This window comes from Salmo trutta, chromosome 22 (genome assembly GCF_901001165.1).
Source record: "Salmo trutta chromosome 22, fSalTru1.1, whole genome shotgun sequence".
NCBI classification, from domain to species: domain Eukaryota; kingdom Metazoa; phylum Chordata; class Actinopteri; order Salmoniformes; family Salmonidae; genus Salmo; species Salmo trutta.
In genome coordinates, this window is record NC_042978.1 from 44,586,500 (window position 1) to 44,604,145 (window position 17,646).

The following is a 17,646-nucleotide window of genomic DNA, read 5'->3' on the forward strand; positions in this document are numbered from 1 at the left end:
CACCTCTCTCTCTCTCTCTCTGTCCTCTACCTCTTCCCATCCCTCTCTCTCTCTCTCTCCATCTCCCTCCTCATCTAGCTCCACCTCTCTCTCTCTCTCTCCATCTCCCTCCTCATCTAGCTCCACCTCTCTCTCTCTCTGTCCTCTACCTCTTCCCATCCCTCTCTCTCTCTCTCTCTCCTCATCTAGCTCCACATCTCTCTCTCTCCATCTCCCTCCTCATCTAGCTCCACCTCTCTCTCTCTCTCTCTGTCCTCTACCTCTTCCCATCCCTCTCTCTCTCTCTCTCCATCTCCCTCCTCATCTAGCTCCACCTCTCTCTCTCTCTCTCCATCTCCCTCCTCATCTAGCTCCACCTCTCTCTCTCTCTGTCCTCTACCTCTTCCCATCCCTCTCCATCTCCCTCCTCATCTAGCTCCACCTCTCTCTCTCTCTCTCTCTCCATCTCCCTCCTCATCTAGCTCCACCTCTCTCTCTCTCTGTCCTCTACCTCTTCCCACCTCTCTCTCTCTCTCTCTCCATCTCCCTCCTCATCTAGCTCCACCTCTCTCTCTCTCTCTCCATCTCCCTCCTCATCTAGCTCCACATCTCTCTCTCTCTGTCCTCTACCTCTTCCCTTGGTTTCCTCTCTACATCCTTCTTCCCATTCGTAGTTTGTCAATGTGCCAGATTATCAGTAATGATTTTCTAGTGTGTAACATCAGCAGTAGTAGCAGTCTATACAACGCTTGTTAGTTTGCTCTGTATCTCTGTGTACAGTATGGACAGACATTCAACACAACAGCTCCTCTGCTAGTCAGCGCTTACTCAGGAGAATCTCCTTGTGGCATCATTAAAAAAAACTGCCATGTTTTCTATTATGTGCAAGCTGGCACATCCAAGTCCATGCACCCCCCCACCTCTCTCTCTCTTTCTGTCTCTCTCTCTCTGTCTCTCAATTCAATTCAAGGGGCTGTCTCTCTCACGCTGTCTCTGTCCCTCTCTCTCTGTCTGTATCTCTCTCTCTTTCTACAAAGCTCCTGCTAGATGTAGTTCGCATGGTGATTGCTTGGTTGTCGGCTCAATATGTGATAGTGGGTCCTTTACGTGCCACCTATACACACACACACACAAATGCACACACACAAATACACGCATGCATACACACAGACAAACACACACAGCACATGTTTTACTGTCCTTGTGTGGACCTAAAATTAATTTCCATTCAAAATCCTAAACCTAACCTTAACCCCTAACCCTGATTCTGACCCTAACTATAATTGTAAAGCCTAAAATAGCCTTTGTCCTTGTGGGGACCTGGGAAATGTCCCCACGAGGGAGAATTTTCTTTGTTTTACTATCCTTTTGAGGACTTTTGGGGATTTCCAGTACCAAAAGGGATAGTAATTCAAGACCACACACACACACACACACACACACACACACACACACACACACACACACACACACACACCCACCCCTCCCTCCTTGCTCTGAGCTCTGCCACAGTAACGGGACCCCAGGGACTGCTGGTGCAGGCACACACAGGATGGCATGTCCCAGAGCACTGGTTTCTCTGTGGCGTGTGTGTGCGTGCGTGCGTGCGTGTGTGTGTTTGTGTGTGTGTGTGTGTGTGTTAGGCAGCTCTTCAGATCAATTGTTCAATAAAACTCATACCCCAGACCCAATCCTCATCCCCTGTAACCTTCAATGTAGACAGATGGAGCCCCATTGGCCATCTCTCTTTTCCTGCGACCTGCATCTAACCCAGATCCATACTCGAGCCTGCTGCCCTGTACCCAACCCATACATTCATATACAATACCTTTACCTCAACACCAAACCCCATCTCTACCCTATCCCCTGTACCCGGCCCATACAGTCATATACAATACCTTTACCTCAACACCAAACCCCATCTCTACCCTATCCCCTGTACCCAACCCATACAGTCATATACAATACCTTTACCTCAACACCAAACCCCATCTCTACCCTATCCCCTGTACCCGGCCCATACAGTCATATACAATACCTTTACCTCAACACCAAACCCCATCTCTACCCTATCCCCTGTACCCGGCCCATACAGTCATATACAATACCTTTACCTCAACACCAAACCCCATTTCTATCCTATCCCCTGTACCCAACCCATACATTCATCCCTAACCATATACAATACCTTTACCTCAACACCTAACCCCATCTCTACCCTATCCCCTGTACCCAACCCATACATTCATATACAATACCTTTACCTCAACACGAAACCCCATCTCTACCCTATCCCCTGTACCCAACCCATACATTCATCCCTAACCATATACAATACCTTTACTTCAACACCAAACCCCATCTCTACCCTATCCCCTGTACCCGGCCCAATGGAGACAAATGGAGCCCCTTGGCCAGGGCTACTGCTCCGCTCCTCTTCTCTTCTCCTCCTCCTTTTTTATTTTTTATTTAAAAAAAAATTATATACCTCTTTCCTCCCTAATTTCGTGGTTTCCAATTGGTAGTTACAGTCTTGTCTCATCGCTGCAACTTCCGTACGGATTCGGGAGAGGCGAAGGTCGAGAGCCATGCGTCCTCCGGAACACAACCCAACCAAGCCAACACTGTCTGTCTGCGACAGAGCCTGGACTCGAACCAGGATCTCTAGCAGAACAGCTTAGCACTGCGATGCAGTGCCTTAGACCACTGTGCCACTCAGGTCTTTCTCCTCTCCTCTCCTCTCCTCTCTCCCTCTCTGCATATTAAAGAGACAGAACAGACCATTCATCTGCTGTATAATTCATGCACACTTTGCACACACCTTGCGTCAGGGACCCAATACACACACACACACACACACACCTCATGGTCAGCTCTCAGAGTGATACAAACATCTGAACCTCTCATACCTTTTATCACCATGCAGTGTTTAACAACATTCTCCATTTCTAATGAATTACTGATCTGGTTCATCTTTAGAGTTTCTTCTCATATTAGATATCAGTGTGTGTAGTACGTATAACTGAAATGTAACTGGGTAACTAGTATAACTGGAGTGTAACTGTAGTATAACTATTGCAACTGTAGTTGTAGTATAACTTGTAAATGTAGTATAACTGTAGTATAACTATTGTAACTAGTGTAACTGTAGTGTAACTAGTGTAACTGTAGTGTAACAAGTATAACTGTAGTGTAACTGTAGTGTAACTGTAGTGTAACTGTAGTGTAACTGTAGTGTAACTGTAGTTTAACTGTAGTTTAACTGTAGTATAAATGGTGTATAACTAGTGTAACTCTAGTGTAACTGTAGTGTAACTGTAGTGTAACTGTCGTATAACTAGTGTAATTGTAGTATAACTAGTGTAACTGTTGTGTAACTAGTATAACTGCATTGTAACTAGTGTAACTGTAGTATAACAAGTATAACTAGTGTAACTGTAGGATAACTAGTATAACTATTGTAACTCTAGTATAACTAGTGTAATTGTAGTATAACTAGTGTAACTAGTACAACTGTAGTACAACTAGTATTACTAGTCTAACTTGTATAACTGTAGTATAACAAGTATAACTGTAGTGTAACTAGTGTAACTGCATTATAACTAGTGTAACTGTTCTATAACTAGCATAACTATTGTAACTCTAGTATAACTAGTGTAATTGTAGTATAACTAGTGTAACTAGTACAACTGTAGTACAACTAGTATTACTAGTCTAACTTGTATAACTGTAGTATAACAAGTATAACTGTAGTGTAACTAGTGTAACTGCATTATAACTAGTGTAACTGTTCTATAACTAGCATAACTATTGTAACTCTAGTATAACTAGTGTAATTGTAGTATAACTGTAGTATAACTATTGTATAACTAATGTAATTGTAGTATAACTCGTGTAACTAGTACAACTAGTATTACTAGTGTAACTTGTATAACTGTAGTATAACAAGTATAGCTGTGGTGTAGCTGTAGTAAAGCTGTAGTGTAACTAGTACAGTGGTTCTTAACCTTGTTGGAGGTACTGACCCCCACCAGTTTCATATGCGCATTCACCGAACCCTTCTTAATTGGAAAAATGGCTCTCTTCACCTTGAATTCAGCGAGCGTTGTGTTCTTGTATTGTTCGATCGAACCCAGGTTAAGAACCACTGAACTAGTATAACAAGTATAACTGTTGTGCAACTGTACTATAACTGTAGTGTAACTGTAGTATAACTAGTGTAACTGTAGAATAACTGGTGTAAGTGTAGTGTAACTAGTATAACTGTATTATACTAGTGTAACTGTTCTATAACTAGTATAACTTTTGTAACTCTAGTATAACTCGTGTAATTGTAGTATAACTGTAGTATAACAAGTATAACTATCGTATAACTAGTGTAACTGTAGTGTAACTAGTATAACTATAAGTATAACTAGTATAACTATTAGTATAACTAGTGTAACTGTTCTATAACTAGTATAACTATTGTAACTCTAGTATAACTAGTGTAATTGTAGTATAACAAGTATAACTATCGTGTAACTAGTGTAATTGTAGTATAACTAGTAACTGTAGTGTAACTAGTACAACTGCAGTACAACTAGTATTACTAGTGTAATTAGTATAACTGTAGTATAACAGGTACAGCTGTAGTGTAACTAGTATAACTGTAGTGTAACTAGTACAGCTGTAGTGTAACTAGTATAACTGTAAGTATAACTTGTATATCTATTAGTATAACTTGTATAACTAGTGTAACTGTAGTATAACTATTAGTATATGTGTAACTATAGTGTAACTAGTGTAACTGTTCTATAACTAGTATAACTATTGTAACTCTAGTATACCTGTAGTATAACTAATGTAACTAGTGTAATTGTAGTATAACTGTAGTATAACTAGTATAACTATCGAATAACTAGTGTAACTGTAGTGTAACTAGTATAACTATTAGTGTAACTAGTGTAACTGTAGTATAACTATTAGTATATGTATAACTATTGTAACTATAGTATAACTAGTGGAACTGTAGTTTAACAAGTATAGCTGTAGTGTAACTGTAGTGTAACTAGTATAACTATTAGTGTAACTAGTGTAACTGTAGTATAACTATTAGTATATGTGTAACTATATAGTATAACTAGTGGAACTGTAGTTTAACTGTAGTATAACAAGTATAGCTGTAGTGTAGCTGTAGGGTAACTGGTATAACTGTTGTGTAACTGTGGTATAACTTGTGTAACTGTAGTATTTTTATCTATTTTTTATTTATTTCACCTTTATTTAACCAGGAGGGCTAGTTGAGAACAAGTCCTTTATTTAACCAGGTAGGCTAGTTGAGAACAAGTCCTTTATTTAACCAGGTAGGCCAGTTGAGAACAAGTCCTTTATTTAACCAGGTAGGCAAGTTGAGAACAAGTCCTTTATTTAACCAGGTAGGCTAGTTGAGAACAAGTCCTTTATTTAACCAGGTAGGCCAGTTGAGAACAAGTCCTTTATTTAACCAGGTAGGCCAGTTGAGAACAAGTCCTTTATTTAACCAGGTAGGCTAGTTGAGAACAAGTCCTTTATTTAACCAGGTAGGCTAGTTGAGAACAAGTCCTTTATTTAACCAGGTAGGCTAGTTGAGAACAAGTCCTTTATTTAACCAGGTAGGCTAGTTGAGAACAAGTCCTTTATTTAACCAGGTAGGCTAGTTGAGAACAAGTCCTTTATTTAACCAGGTAGGCTAGTTGAGAACAAGTCCTTTATTTAACCAGGTAGGCTAGTTGAGAACAAGTTCTCATTTACAACTGCAACCTGGCCAAGATAAAGCAAAGCAGTTCGACACATACAACAACACAGAGTTACACATGGAGTAAAACAAACATACAGTCAATAATACAGTAGAAAAATAAGTCTATATACAATGTGAGCAAATGAGGTGAGATAAGGGAGGTAAAGGCAAAAAATAGGCCATGGTGGCGAAGTACATACAATATAGCAAGTAAAACACTGGAATAGTAGATTTGCAGTGGAAGAAAGTGCAACTGTAGTGTAACTGTAGTATAACTAATATAACTAAGTAGAACTAGTATAAATATTAGTATAACTAGTGTAACTGTAGTATAACTGTGTGTGTTTAGGTGGTTATTTGTAGTCTCTGGCCTGTGAGATTGTTGGCTGAATCTAAACTACCACCTGCTGGTATCTTTGAAGTACTGCATACATCCAGCTTGGTGATTTTATAGGAATGCTTCATTGTTTTGCTAAATGTGTACCATCCTTTTCTTTTAGCCAGTTTGTTAAAAAGCGTGTGTTTTCAGAGGCAGCCAGTTGGACAGGCAGGCAGGCAGCCAGTTGGACAGGCAGGCAGGCAGGCAGGCAAGCAGTGGATCCTGCCTCAAACAGCGTCTGTAGTTGTATGTCTAACAGAAAGACAGACTTGGCCATGCGTCTCCATCCCTCTCTCTCTCGCTCCAGTTCTCTCTCTCCCTCTCTCTTTCTCTCCCCCTCCCCCATCCATCTTTCTATCTCCCCTCTCTGTCTCTCGCTCTCGATTTCTCTCCCGCTCTCTCTCACGCTCTCTTTCTCTCCCCCTCCCCTCTCTTTTGCTCTCTCTCTCTCTCTCTCTCTCTCTCTCTCTCTCTCTCTCTCTCTCTCTCTCTCCCTCCGCTCTCTCCTCTCTCCCCCTCCCCATCTCTCTCTCTTTCTCCCCCGCTCTCTTTCTCTCCCCCTCTCTCCCTCCCCTTCTCTCTCTGTTTCTCTCCCTCCTCTCTCGCTCACTTTCTCTCCCCTTCCCCTCTCGCTCTCGTGTTCTCTCTTTCTCTCCCCCCTCTCACTCTCGCTCTCTTTCTTTCCCCCTCTCCCCCTCCCCATCTCTCTCGCTCTCTCTTTCTCTCCCCCTCGCCCCTCTCTCTCTTTCCCCCCTCACCTCTCTCTCTCTTGCTCGCTCTCTCCCCTCTCTTTCTCGCTCCAGTTCTCCCCCCCTCACTCTCTCGCTCTCTCTTTCTCTTTCCCCCTCCCCCCTCTCTCGCTCTCTCTTTCTCTTTCCCCCTCCCCCTCTCTCGCTCTCTCTTTCTCTCCCTCTCTCTCTCACCTCTCTTTCTCGCTCCTGTTCTCTCCCCCTCCCCCTCTCTCTCTCCTCCCTCTCTTTCTCTCCCCCCTCTCTCACTTTCTCTTTCTCTCCCCCTCTCCTCCCCCCTCTCTCTCCCCCTCTCCCCCCCCTCTCTCTCGCTCTTTCTCTCCCCGTCTCGCTCTTTCTCTCCCCCTCTCTCCCCCTCTCTCTCGTGCTCTCTTTCCCCTCTCTTTCTCTCTCTCTCGCTCTCTCTCTTTCCCCTCTCTTTCTCTCTCTCTCGCTCTCTCTCTTTCTCTCTCTCTTTCCCCTCTCTTTCTCTCTCTCTCGCTCTCTCTCTTTCTCTCTCTCTTTCCCCTCTCTTCTCTCTCTCTCGCTCTCTCTCTTTCTCTCTCTCTTTCCCCTCTCTTTCTCTCTCTCTCGCTCTCTCTCGCTCTCTCTCTTTCTCTCTCTCTTTCCCCTCTCTTTCTCTCTCTCTCGCTCTCTCTCTTTCTCTCTCTCTTTCCCCTCTCTTTCTCTCTCTCTCGCTCTCTCTCTTTCTCTCTCTCTTTCCCCTCTCTTTCTCTCTCTCTCGCTCTCTCTCTTTCTCTCTCTCTTTCCCCTCTCTTTCTCTCTCTCTCGCTCTCTCTCTTTCTCTCTCTCTTTCCCCTCTCTTTCTCTCTCTCTCGCTCTCTCTCGCTCTCTCTCTTTCTCTCTCTCTTTCCCCTCTCTTTCTCTCTCTCTATAAGGTTTGTGTGCATGTTCCAGGCATATCTCACGTAGTGTGCCAAGCTGTGAGATCAGTGGCCACTCAGAAACACCATATGAAATGTATAATGTAGAGCCGATAGTTAAAGTCACTGGCGCTCCGTCGTTGGCCTCAGTGCACAGCCGCATGCTCGCCGCTTCACATAATTAGTCAAGCAGACCGAGGAGAGAGAGGGAGAGAGAAAAAGTTTATTTCTTCAAATATTTCTATCTGAATTGGACGGTGATTACTATTTTCCTCTCATAACTAGAGGAGTGAAATCTAGATTTATTGTATGGTACATGAAGGTTTCATAGAGTCACTGGCATGAGCTCTCCTCTATATAGATTTGATATCTTGGCTCATTCCGTTTGGAAAGCATGACACTATTCCTTGTTAGAGGATTACTTAGCAGTATTGGCCATATTGAATATACAGGTTTTATTTCACCAGAATTGTACTTCAATAAATTATTTTAAGTGAAAAGATGGCTGTCAACTTACTGTAAATTTAAATGATTTATTGCCACAGAATATGTGTAGCTGCGTAGGTATTGACAATGACTAGAATAACTCACCATTGTGTATATCACATCAGTGAACTAAACATTATTCAAACAAATATTCACAGATAGTAAGAAGGTCCACTGTCATGCCAGCAGAGGTGACCCTGCAGAGTAGCTATTGAACCACATCTCATAACAGTGAGTTTAGTGATTTAGTGTGCGTTTAAACAAACAAAATGTTTTTTTTCCCCTCTGTCCTCCAAACTGGGGGTTTTGGACAGATTTCGTGAAATAGTCTGGACCTTTTCATTTTCAGTATTAGACATAATTTGCTGCATCTTTTCCTGGCGCTGCACTCTCTCCTTTCTCTCTCTCCCTCTCGATCTCCCCTTCTCTCTGTCTCTCATTCTCTCTCCATTTCTCTTTAACTGCAGCCGTCATCTGTAATGAGAGGGAGAGAGAGATGCAGAATGAGAGGGTGAGATGGAGACCAATAGAACAAGAAAGAGCGGTAGAGACAGAGAGAGTGACTTTTCCAGTTTTCTATCAGTCTGTCATGAGAAGCATGGTTATCTCTGGGTTAGCTTGGCTGGACTGTTTCTTTAATAGCCATTCTACTTCCACTGTAATCAACACCACTGGATGACTTGTATGTTAAATCAGTTATGTGTGTTTCATAAGTAGACAGTGTGTATTCGTACAGGTTACTTTTGTTTGCAGATGTCTTTCTGCTGTCTGTATCGTTTGTCCTTCCTACAGTATTTAGGTAGTTGTTGGGAATCTAGCATGGATAGAATAGTGATCATAGGAAAGGGAGGGCTGGTTGAGATGGGTTGAAGTGGGTATGAGGTGGGTATGGTTATGAGGTGGGTATGGTTATGAGGTGGGTATGGTTATGAGGTGGGTATGGTTATGAGGTGGGTATGGTTATGAGGTGGGTATGGTTATGAGGTGGGTATGGTTATGAGGTGGGTATGGTTATGAGGTGGGTATGGTTATGAGGCGGGTATGGTTATGAGGCGGGTATGGTTATGAGGCGGGTATGGTTATGAGGCGGGTATGGTTATGAGGCGGGTATGGTTATGAGGCGGGTATGGTTATGAGGCGGGTATGGTTATGAGATGGGTATGGTTATGAGATGGGTATGGTTATGAGGTGGGTCGAGGTGGGTATGAGATGGGTCGAGGTGGGTATGAGATGGGTCGAGGTGGGTATGAGGTGGGTCGAGGTGGGTATGGTTATGAGGTGGGTCGAGGTGGGTATGAGATGGGTCGAGGTGGGTATGGTTATGAGATGGGTCGAGGTGGGTATGGTTATGAGATGGGTTGAGGTGGGTATGGTTATGAGGTGGGTCGAGGTGGGTATGGTTATGAGATGGGTCGAGGTGGGTATGAGATGGGTCGAGGTGGGTATGGTTATGAGATGGGTCGAGGTGGGTATGAGATGGGTCGAGGTGGGTATGGATATGAGATGGGTCGAGGTGGGTATGGTTATGAGATGGGTCGAGGTGGGTATGGTTCTGAGATGGGTCGAGGTGGGTATGGTTCTGAGATGGGTCGAGGTGGGTTTGGTTCTGAGATGGGTTGAGGTGGGTATGAGATGGGTCGAGGTGGGTATGGGTCGAGGTGGGTATGGTTATGAGATGGGTCGAGGTGGGTATGGTGAGCAGCCAGAACACTCCCAGGGAGCAGCCAGACCGCTCCCAGGGAGCAGCCAGACCGCTCCCAGGGAGCAGCCAGACCGCTCCCAGAGCGAAGCTAGAGAGCAGCCAGACCGCTCCCAGGGAGCAGCTAGAGCGCAGCCAGACCGCTCCCAGGGAGCAGCCAGGGAGCAGCCAGACCGCTCCCAGAGCGAAGCTAGAGAGCAGCCAGACCGCTCCCAGGGAGCAGCCAGGGAGCAGCCAGGCGGCAGCCAGCGAGCAGCCAGACCGCTCCCAGAGAGCAGCCAGGGAGCAGCCAGGGGGCAGCCAGCGAGCAGCCAGGGAGCAGGCAAAGCCAGACAGTCAGCACCGTGTGTTCCTGTTCAGCCCATTTGATAGGAGGTCTAAATGGACGCTGCACACATTTATCCTCTGTTGGCGCCAGTTAACCCCTTTCTGTGTGTGTGTGTGTGTGTGCGCACCCTAAATGAGCAGAGATCAGCAACACGTTACATTCCTTCCTTCTGGCTGGCACTGTGTCAGCTAATCAAGACCAGGTTGGTGCAACGCCCTAATGCCCCCCCCCCGTCTTCAGGGGTTTTAGGTCCCCTTTTTCCTCTTTCTCTCCTTCAATTGGACCTGTCCTCTCTCTCTCTATCTCTATTTATCTCTGTCATAGGTCATGGTTGCTCTCTGAGAGCCGGGGAAAGTTACAGGCTTTGATAATGTGGCAAACCTGAGTTTATAGGCTGCGGACAGAGAGAGAAATAGGGGTGTGAAGGTAGAGAGAGACTGGGATGGAGAGATGGTGGTAGAGGACAGTGGAGTAAGGGAGAGTCGGCATGAGAGGTCTAGACTGTGAATTAGAGGGGCATTTAAAGAGGGGTAGAGACTGAGATAGAGGGGCATTGAAAGAGAGGTAGAGACTGTTAGAGGGGCATTTAAAGAGAGGTAGAGACTGAGTTAGAGGGGCATTTAAAGAGAGGTAGAGACTGAGTTGGAGGGGCATTGAAAGAGGTAGAGACTGAGTTGGAGGGGCATTTAAAGAGAGGTAGAGACTGTGTTAGAGGGGCATTTAAAGAGAGGTGGAGACTGTGTTAGAGGGGCATTTAAAGAGAGGTAGAGACTGTGTTAGAGGGGCATTTAAAGAGAGGTAGAGACTGAGTTAGAGGGGCATTTAAAGAGAGGTAGAGACTGAGATAGAGGGGCATTTAAAGAGAGGTCGAGACTGTGTTAGAGGGGCATTTAAAGAGAGGTGGAGACTGTGTTAGAGGGGCATTTAAAGAGAGGTAGAGACTGTGTTAGAGGGGCATTTAAAGAGAGGTAGAGACTGAGATAGAGGGGCATTTAAGGAGAGGTCGAGACTGAGTTAGAGGGGCATTTAAAGAGAGGTAGCGACTGTGTTAGAGGGGCATTTAAAGAGAGGTGGAGACTGTCATTTAAAGAGAGGTAGCGACTGTGTTAGAGGGGCATTTAAAAAGAGGTAGAGACTGTGTTAGAGGGCATTTAAAGAGAGGTAGCGACTGAGTTAGAGGGCCATTTAAAGAGAGGTAGAGACTGAGTTAGAGGGGCATTTAAAAAGAGGTAGCGACTGAGTTAGAGGGGCATTTAAAGAGATAGCGACAGTTAGAGGGGCAGAGACTGAGATAGAGGGTCATTTAAAGAGAGGTAGCGACTGTGTTAGAGGGGCATTTAAAAAGAGGTAGAGACTGTGTTAGAGGGCATTTAAAGAGAGGTAGCGACTGAGTTAGAGGGCCATTTAAAGAGAGGTAGAGACTGAGTTAGAGGGGCATTTAAAAAGAGGTAGCGACTGAGTTAGAGGGGCATTTAAAGAGATAGCGACAGTTAGAGGGGCAGAGACTGAGATAGAGGGGCATTTAAAGAGAGGTAGAGACTGAGTTAGAGGGGCATTTAAAGAGAGGTAGAGACTGTGTTAGAGGGGCATTTAAAGAGAGGTAGAGACTGAGATAGAGGGGCATTTAAAGAGAGGTAGAGACTGAGTTGGAGGGGCATTTAAAGAGAGGTAGAGATTGTGAGAGAGTGAATTAGAGAGGCATTTAAAGAGAGGTAGAGACTGTGAGATAGAGGGGCATTTAAAGAGAGGTAGAGACAGTTAGAGGGGCATTTAAAGAGAGGGAGAGAGTGAATTAGAGAGGCATTTAAAGAGAGGTAGAGACTGAGTAAAAGATCACACGTGTGCAGTGGATGAAGCTATGTTTAATACCAGGTCTGGGGCTGAGCTCATGGGGGAGGAGGGAGATGCAGTGTGCTGTAAAGGCAGTCTCTCCTTTAAGTCCCCAGACAGTTAAACATGTTACACAGGTGGCTTATTAAACACACTGGATCTGAGATACCAAGCGCTGGGCTGGACTGGACTGGGGTAAGCTGGGGTAGACTGGACTGGGGTAGGCTGGGGTAGACTGGACTGGGGCAGGCTGGACTGGGTTGGGTTTGACTGAGATGGACTGGACTGGGTTAGGGTGTGCTAGGTTGGGGTGGACTGGGCTGAGTTGGGTTGGACTGGGGTAGGCTGTGCTAGGTTGTGGTGGACTGGGCAGGACTGGACTAGGTTAGACTGAGCTGAGTTGGTTGGACTGGGCTGGACTGGGTTAGGCTGGGCTAGGTTGGGATGGGCTGGACTGGACTAGGGTGGGCTGAGTTGGACTGGATTGGACTGGGGTGGACTGGATTGGGATGGACAAGGGTGGACTGGACTGGGGTGGGTTGGACTAGGGTGGACTGAGTTGGACTGGATTGGACTGGGGTGGACTGGATTTGGATGGACTGGGGTGGGGCGGACTATACTGGGCTGGACTGGAGTGGACTGGACTGGGGTGGGGCGGGCTGGACTGGATTAGGGTCGACTGGGGTGGGGCGGACTATATTGGACTGGGGCGGACTGGACTGGATTAGGGTGGACTGGAATAGGGTGGCTCGGGGTGGGGCATGGCGGTGGGGTGGACTGGGGGTTGGGTGGGGTGGACTGGGGGTTGGGTGGGGTGGACTAGACTGGGGTTGGGTGGGGTGGACTAGACTGTGATTAACACCCTGTCTCCATGTTACAAACACCGTACAGCACGATCACCATCCAGAGTCATGATGTTGTCATGTTCAGATCCGATTCACCTTGAGTAACCTGAGGAACGCTGGTGTGTTTTTCAGCATTATGACACCAAGTGTCCCATGGGATGTCCTGACTTTGCCATCGATGGCGATGAAGAGGACACTGCCAACAAGTAAGGCTCTGATTTAGAATATGCCGATGCCAATAGAGTCCCAGTATACTGTAGTTTGGATATGTCTGATATCTGACATGTATCTATGTATTAATTCCTCTTCATCCTCCTACCCATACCAATGCTGCCCTCAAGTGGTTTAGTCCTAAACTAGACTTATTGCGTTGTAATCATAGCTTCTTGGACCGATCATTATTCATGAAATTATCATTGATCTGCTGGAATATTTGCAGACTTATTTATTTACCGAATTGATTTGTGTATTTTTTGAATTTCATGTATTCATTGATTTGCGGATTCATTTTCTGATTTTAAGTTGCTGATTTGATTTCCTGATTTATTTTTTCTAATTTAATTTGCTCACCTTGAGGATCTCATCTGAGGACAGTGGGGAGGTGGCGTCTTACACAGAGGACAGTGACGAATCCTATTCGCTGGAGCTGGACACAGACTCCTCCCACACGGGCCAGATGAACCTATTGGAGGAGATCCTGGACTCTCTGAGCACCACCAGCACAGAGCACGGCAAACTCAGCGCCGCCAAGAGCCTGGACTTCAGTACAATGGACAACATCAACTACAAGGCAATGGTAAGAGAAATACCTGTAACAGCTAAACCACACTAATCTAACCCCAGATACATACAGTAGATAGACAGAGCCTGGACGCCTTGCACAATGTCTATGAGGCACCGGTAAGTGAAAACATCTGTATGTCTAAACCACTCTCTGTGTGTATCTGTGTTCTAGAACACGTCTAACCCCATCAGTGAGAGCAACCTGCCCCAGGTGTGTACTAGTGGCAGTCGGGTGGTGGGGAGAAGAGGTGTTGGAGGAGGAGAACAGGGAGGGGGCTGGCAGGACGACGGTGCCCTCCACGGGAAGCACCTGCCCCCCTCCCCACGTAGACAGCCCAGCAAGAGCAGCCTCAAGAGGCAGAAGCATATCCCCTCAACATCCTCTCCACCCATCCTAGCTCCAGCCTCAGTGCAGGACAACCAGGTCCCCAGTCTCCAGCCCAAGACCCAGGCCCCTCACACCAAGGCCCAGCATAAAATCCAACCTAATCCCCAGGCCCTTTATGTCACACCCCCTATCTGTCTCTCTCAGCTCCGTCCAGAGGAGTCTTCGCTCCCCACACCTCCATCACCATCCCTGGGAGACCACCACATCTCATCTAACCGCTCTCCAGCACCAACTCGTGCCTCCACATGCAATCCTCCACTGGCAACACACACACCACCGCTAACCCACACTAGAGAGTCCCCAAACCCCCAGTTGCTCAGCCCTGAGTCCAAACCCCAGACCACCTCCAGCATCCTGCGAAGGAAGGTGCTGTCCAAGGAAACGATGAGGCAGTACCAGGACAAGAATCTCCAGAGGCAGGGCAGCAAGAACCGAGAGAGTCTGGGGGTGAAGGCCAGGCAGCCTTCAGTGCTGGTGCCCTGGGAGAGAGAGAGCCCAGAGGAGATGAGTCAGGGAGAGGACTTGGAGCTGGGGCAAGAACAGGACAGGGTCTCGGGGGCAGAGGTCCAGGAGAAAGGACTTCTGGAGGAGATAGATTCCATGTGTCATCTCGGCTCAGACTTTCAGACCAGCCTACAACTGTCCCAGGTCCACTGCAAAACCAACAACACACATGATAAAACCCATGACAACAACCACAGCCACAGCAAAGCCACAGACAAGTCTTGAGACAGAAACAGGGACAAGGGAGTGGTTGAGGTAGACGTTGCCTCTAACCACAGATCTACAATCAGAATGCCCTCCTCAAATCCTAACCTTAACCACTGAGGGGAAAAAAATGCAAAAACAGACCTTGGACCGCAGGAAGTCACAGTGGCACTGCCAGGCAACTGGAAATGATGCGTGTGTTCGCCCTGATACGACTCTTTAACTCACACTTGTCTTCCTGCCAAGTTTAGGGGTCTGAGTTGAAGACCGGTCATCTTGGTTCTCTTTCTAACATGCAACAGAATTCAAACAAACCGTCTTATAAATGAAACAAAGACTTACCATGTAAACAAAGGGAAATCTGTGGTGGATTTTCACTCGCATGAAATAGTACTTATTACTCATTTACATGGTACTAAAAGATGAGTGTGTTTTAATTAACAGAGAAAACCTTTAGTTTCCCTCAGATCTGAAAGTATTGTAAAGACCCAAAGTAACCCCCCCTGACCTAAGTAAGTGTTCTGCTGTATAGTTGCCTAACACAATGCCTTAAATGGAGCTGGGATTTGCTTTTGGCACGGCTCAGTCTTAAAATGTCTAATATATATATATATAGCTGTTACTCTGGAAACGTTTCATCTGCTTAGATCCACTATCACATGTCATGAATGTGGAAAATGGACAGCTTTTTCACTGCACGTAGAGATAGTAACGGTAGTTTAATATATGCTGATCCGTTTAGCCTATTTAGAGATGTCTTTTTTTCAAGTGTTTGTTTCTCAGGAGGCTCCTGTTTGTCAGGACATAAAGGAGAAGAGGAGTTGTGTAAACCGATGATAGGAATGAATAGACAATCCACTTTCTCTCTCTCGGTCTCTCGCTCACTCTCTGTCTATTTCTCTCTCTCCATCTCTCTGTCTGTTTCTCTCTCTCTCTCGCTCTGTCTGTTTTTCTCTCTCTCGGTCTCTCGCTCTCTGTCTGTTTCTCTCTCTCTCTCTCGCTCTGTCTGTTTTTCTCTCTCTCGGTCTCTCGCTCTCTGTCTGTTTCTCTCACCCTCTCTCATCTCTCTCTCCCTCTCTCTCTGTTTCTCTCCATCTCTCTCTCTGTTTCTCTCCTTCTCTCCACTTCTTCCTGCTCGCCTTCATTCACCTTTCCTTGCTCACCATCTTACAACATCTCTTTCCATCCTCCTCTCTCTTCCGTCCTTCCCCCTGGTTTTTGGTGCTGACAGCTAAAATAGAGGCTGCCAGTTCAAATGGAGGCCAGTAGAGTTGAGTGCTTTAGGTGGAGTGGGATTTCACAAACTAAAATCGTTGCTATGAGCGCACACCAAATGAAATGCAAGCTTTCTCCTAAACACTGAGGTGACGCTTTCACACTGTGTTTTACCAGAAGGCTTGAGATGATTGTAGAAGGATAACAAAGCAATACGGCTCTCCTCAGAGAGTATGGACAGACGTCTGAAGTGATTTTAAAACAATCTCCCATGGAGACAATGCAAGCCCTTTGTGTAATGTCCAGAGATTGTGACCACTCACTATAGTACCACTATAGTACATAGACAGAAGAAAGTATTTTCCAGTGCTTGTTTGTGGTTGTTATGTTATGATGATGACTTTAGCCAGTTTTCTCTAGTGCTGTTGGGTGTGCCAATTTAACGGTAGCCCTCGCACCCTCCTGAGTGCCGGGCTGTGCTAACGATGAGGTTGTAAAGCGTTCGCCGTGGTTCTGAGAAGTCCCTCGTCTCAGCTATTCATTTGGATTTGAAAGGGCCCGTGTACAATTTGTTGGCCTGTTATTTCACTCCCCAAAATGTTACCTATTTGGACAGTTTTGAAGTTTGAAAGCTGTCAATATACTATGCAAAAAAAACATTTAACGTTTCCAAATTCTGAATAGAATTTTACTTTACCAATATTCATGAATTGTAATCAGATCAGGTAATTGATAATCATAAATTGATTAACTGATGGTTTCATTAGATTGTCTGTCATTTGGCCAAAATGTGGGTTTGTGTGTAAGAATGAAGGGCGTGCCTTACAGTATATGAGTAATACTTAGTGTGGTCAACACAAGGTATTAGGGACAAAATGCCATTGCTAATGTATCTTTAAGCTGCTATATGTAACTTTTTGGGTGACCTGACAAAATTCAGAGTTATAGATCTTTCATTCTCATTGAAAGCCAGTCTAAGAAGCGGTAGATCTGTTTTATGTGCTCTATTTCTATGCTTAGTTTATGGGTCTTTTACTTTCGATTTTGTACACCAGCGTCAAACAGCTGAAAATACAATATTTTTGGTTATTGAAAAGATATTTCACAGCGGTTTAGATGGTATAATGATTCTCTACACTATACTTAGTTGTTTTGTCGTGAACTGTTATAATTTTAGGAACCAGGAAATGGAGGAATGATTTCCGCATAGTGTATCTTTTAAAGAAGTCAAGTCCTCTCAACTTTTCAATAGCTATTGTCTGCAGTGTATATGCATGGAAAACCACTGGTCCACTCAGTGATGAGATTAAACCACATCCTTAAATGTATGTTGTCAGTTCTTTAACCTATGAAACATAGTTCAACCTATTTGATCTACTAGACTGTCATTCTGGCTCTGTTTTCCATGTTTATAATCAAGCTTAGCTTACTGTGTGCTGGTAGTGTTTTTCTCTTTGATAGTATTTGAATGATCTCTCTGACTGAGCTCACAAAATGGAGAATGATCTTTCTGACTGAGCTCAAAAAATAGAGAATGGTCTTGCTATTTCTTTGTTGGAAGATGTTTTCTATGTAGTTATATTTCAAGCTTTGTTTCAGAATGATGAAATATTATTTTCAATGATTGGACATGTTT

The 17,646-nt window shown here is 45.1% G+C and overlaps 1 protein-coding gene and 1 long non-coding RNA gene across 2 annotated transcripts in view; both read left to right on the plus strand.

Moving 5' to 3' along the window:
• The window catches only part of LOC115158783 (DENN domain-containing protein 1B), a gene marked incomplete in the record, with an annotated part of 201,459 nt that extends 186,333 nt beyond the window's left edge, over positions 1-15,126 (plus strand). The window contains 3 exon segments of the mRNA XM_029708095.1: positions 13,049-13,122; positions 13,493-13,712; positions 13,872-15,126. Of these exon segments, the coding sequence (XP_029563955.1) occupies positions 13,049-13,122; positions 13,493-13,712; positions 13,872-14,816 (1,239 nt within the window).
• On the plus strand, positions 10,851-11,830 carry LOC115158784 (uncharacterized). The gene is made up of 2 exons (XR_003868737.1): positions 10,851-11,335; positions 11,555-11,830. It is a non-coding gene; the product is annotated as an uncharacterized LOC115158784 (long non-coding RNA).
• Positions 15,127-17,646: the final 2,520 nt, after the last annotated feature.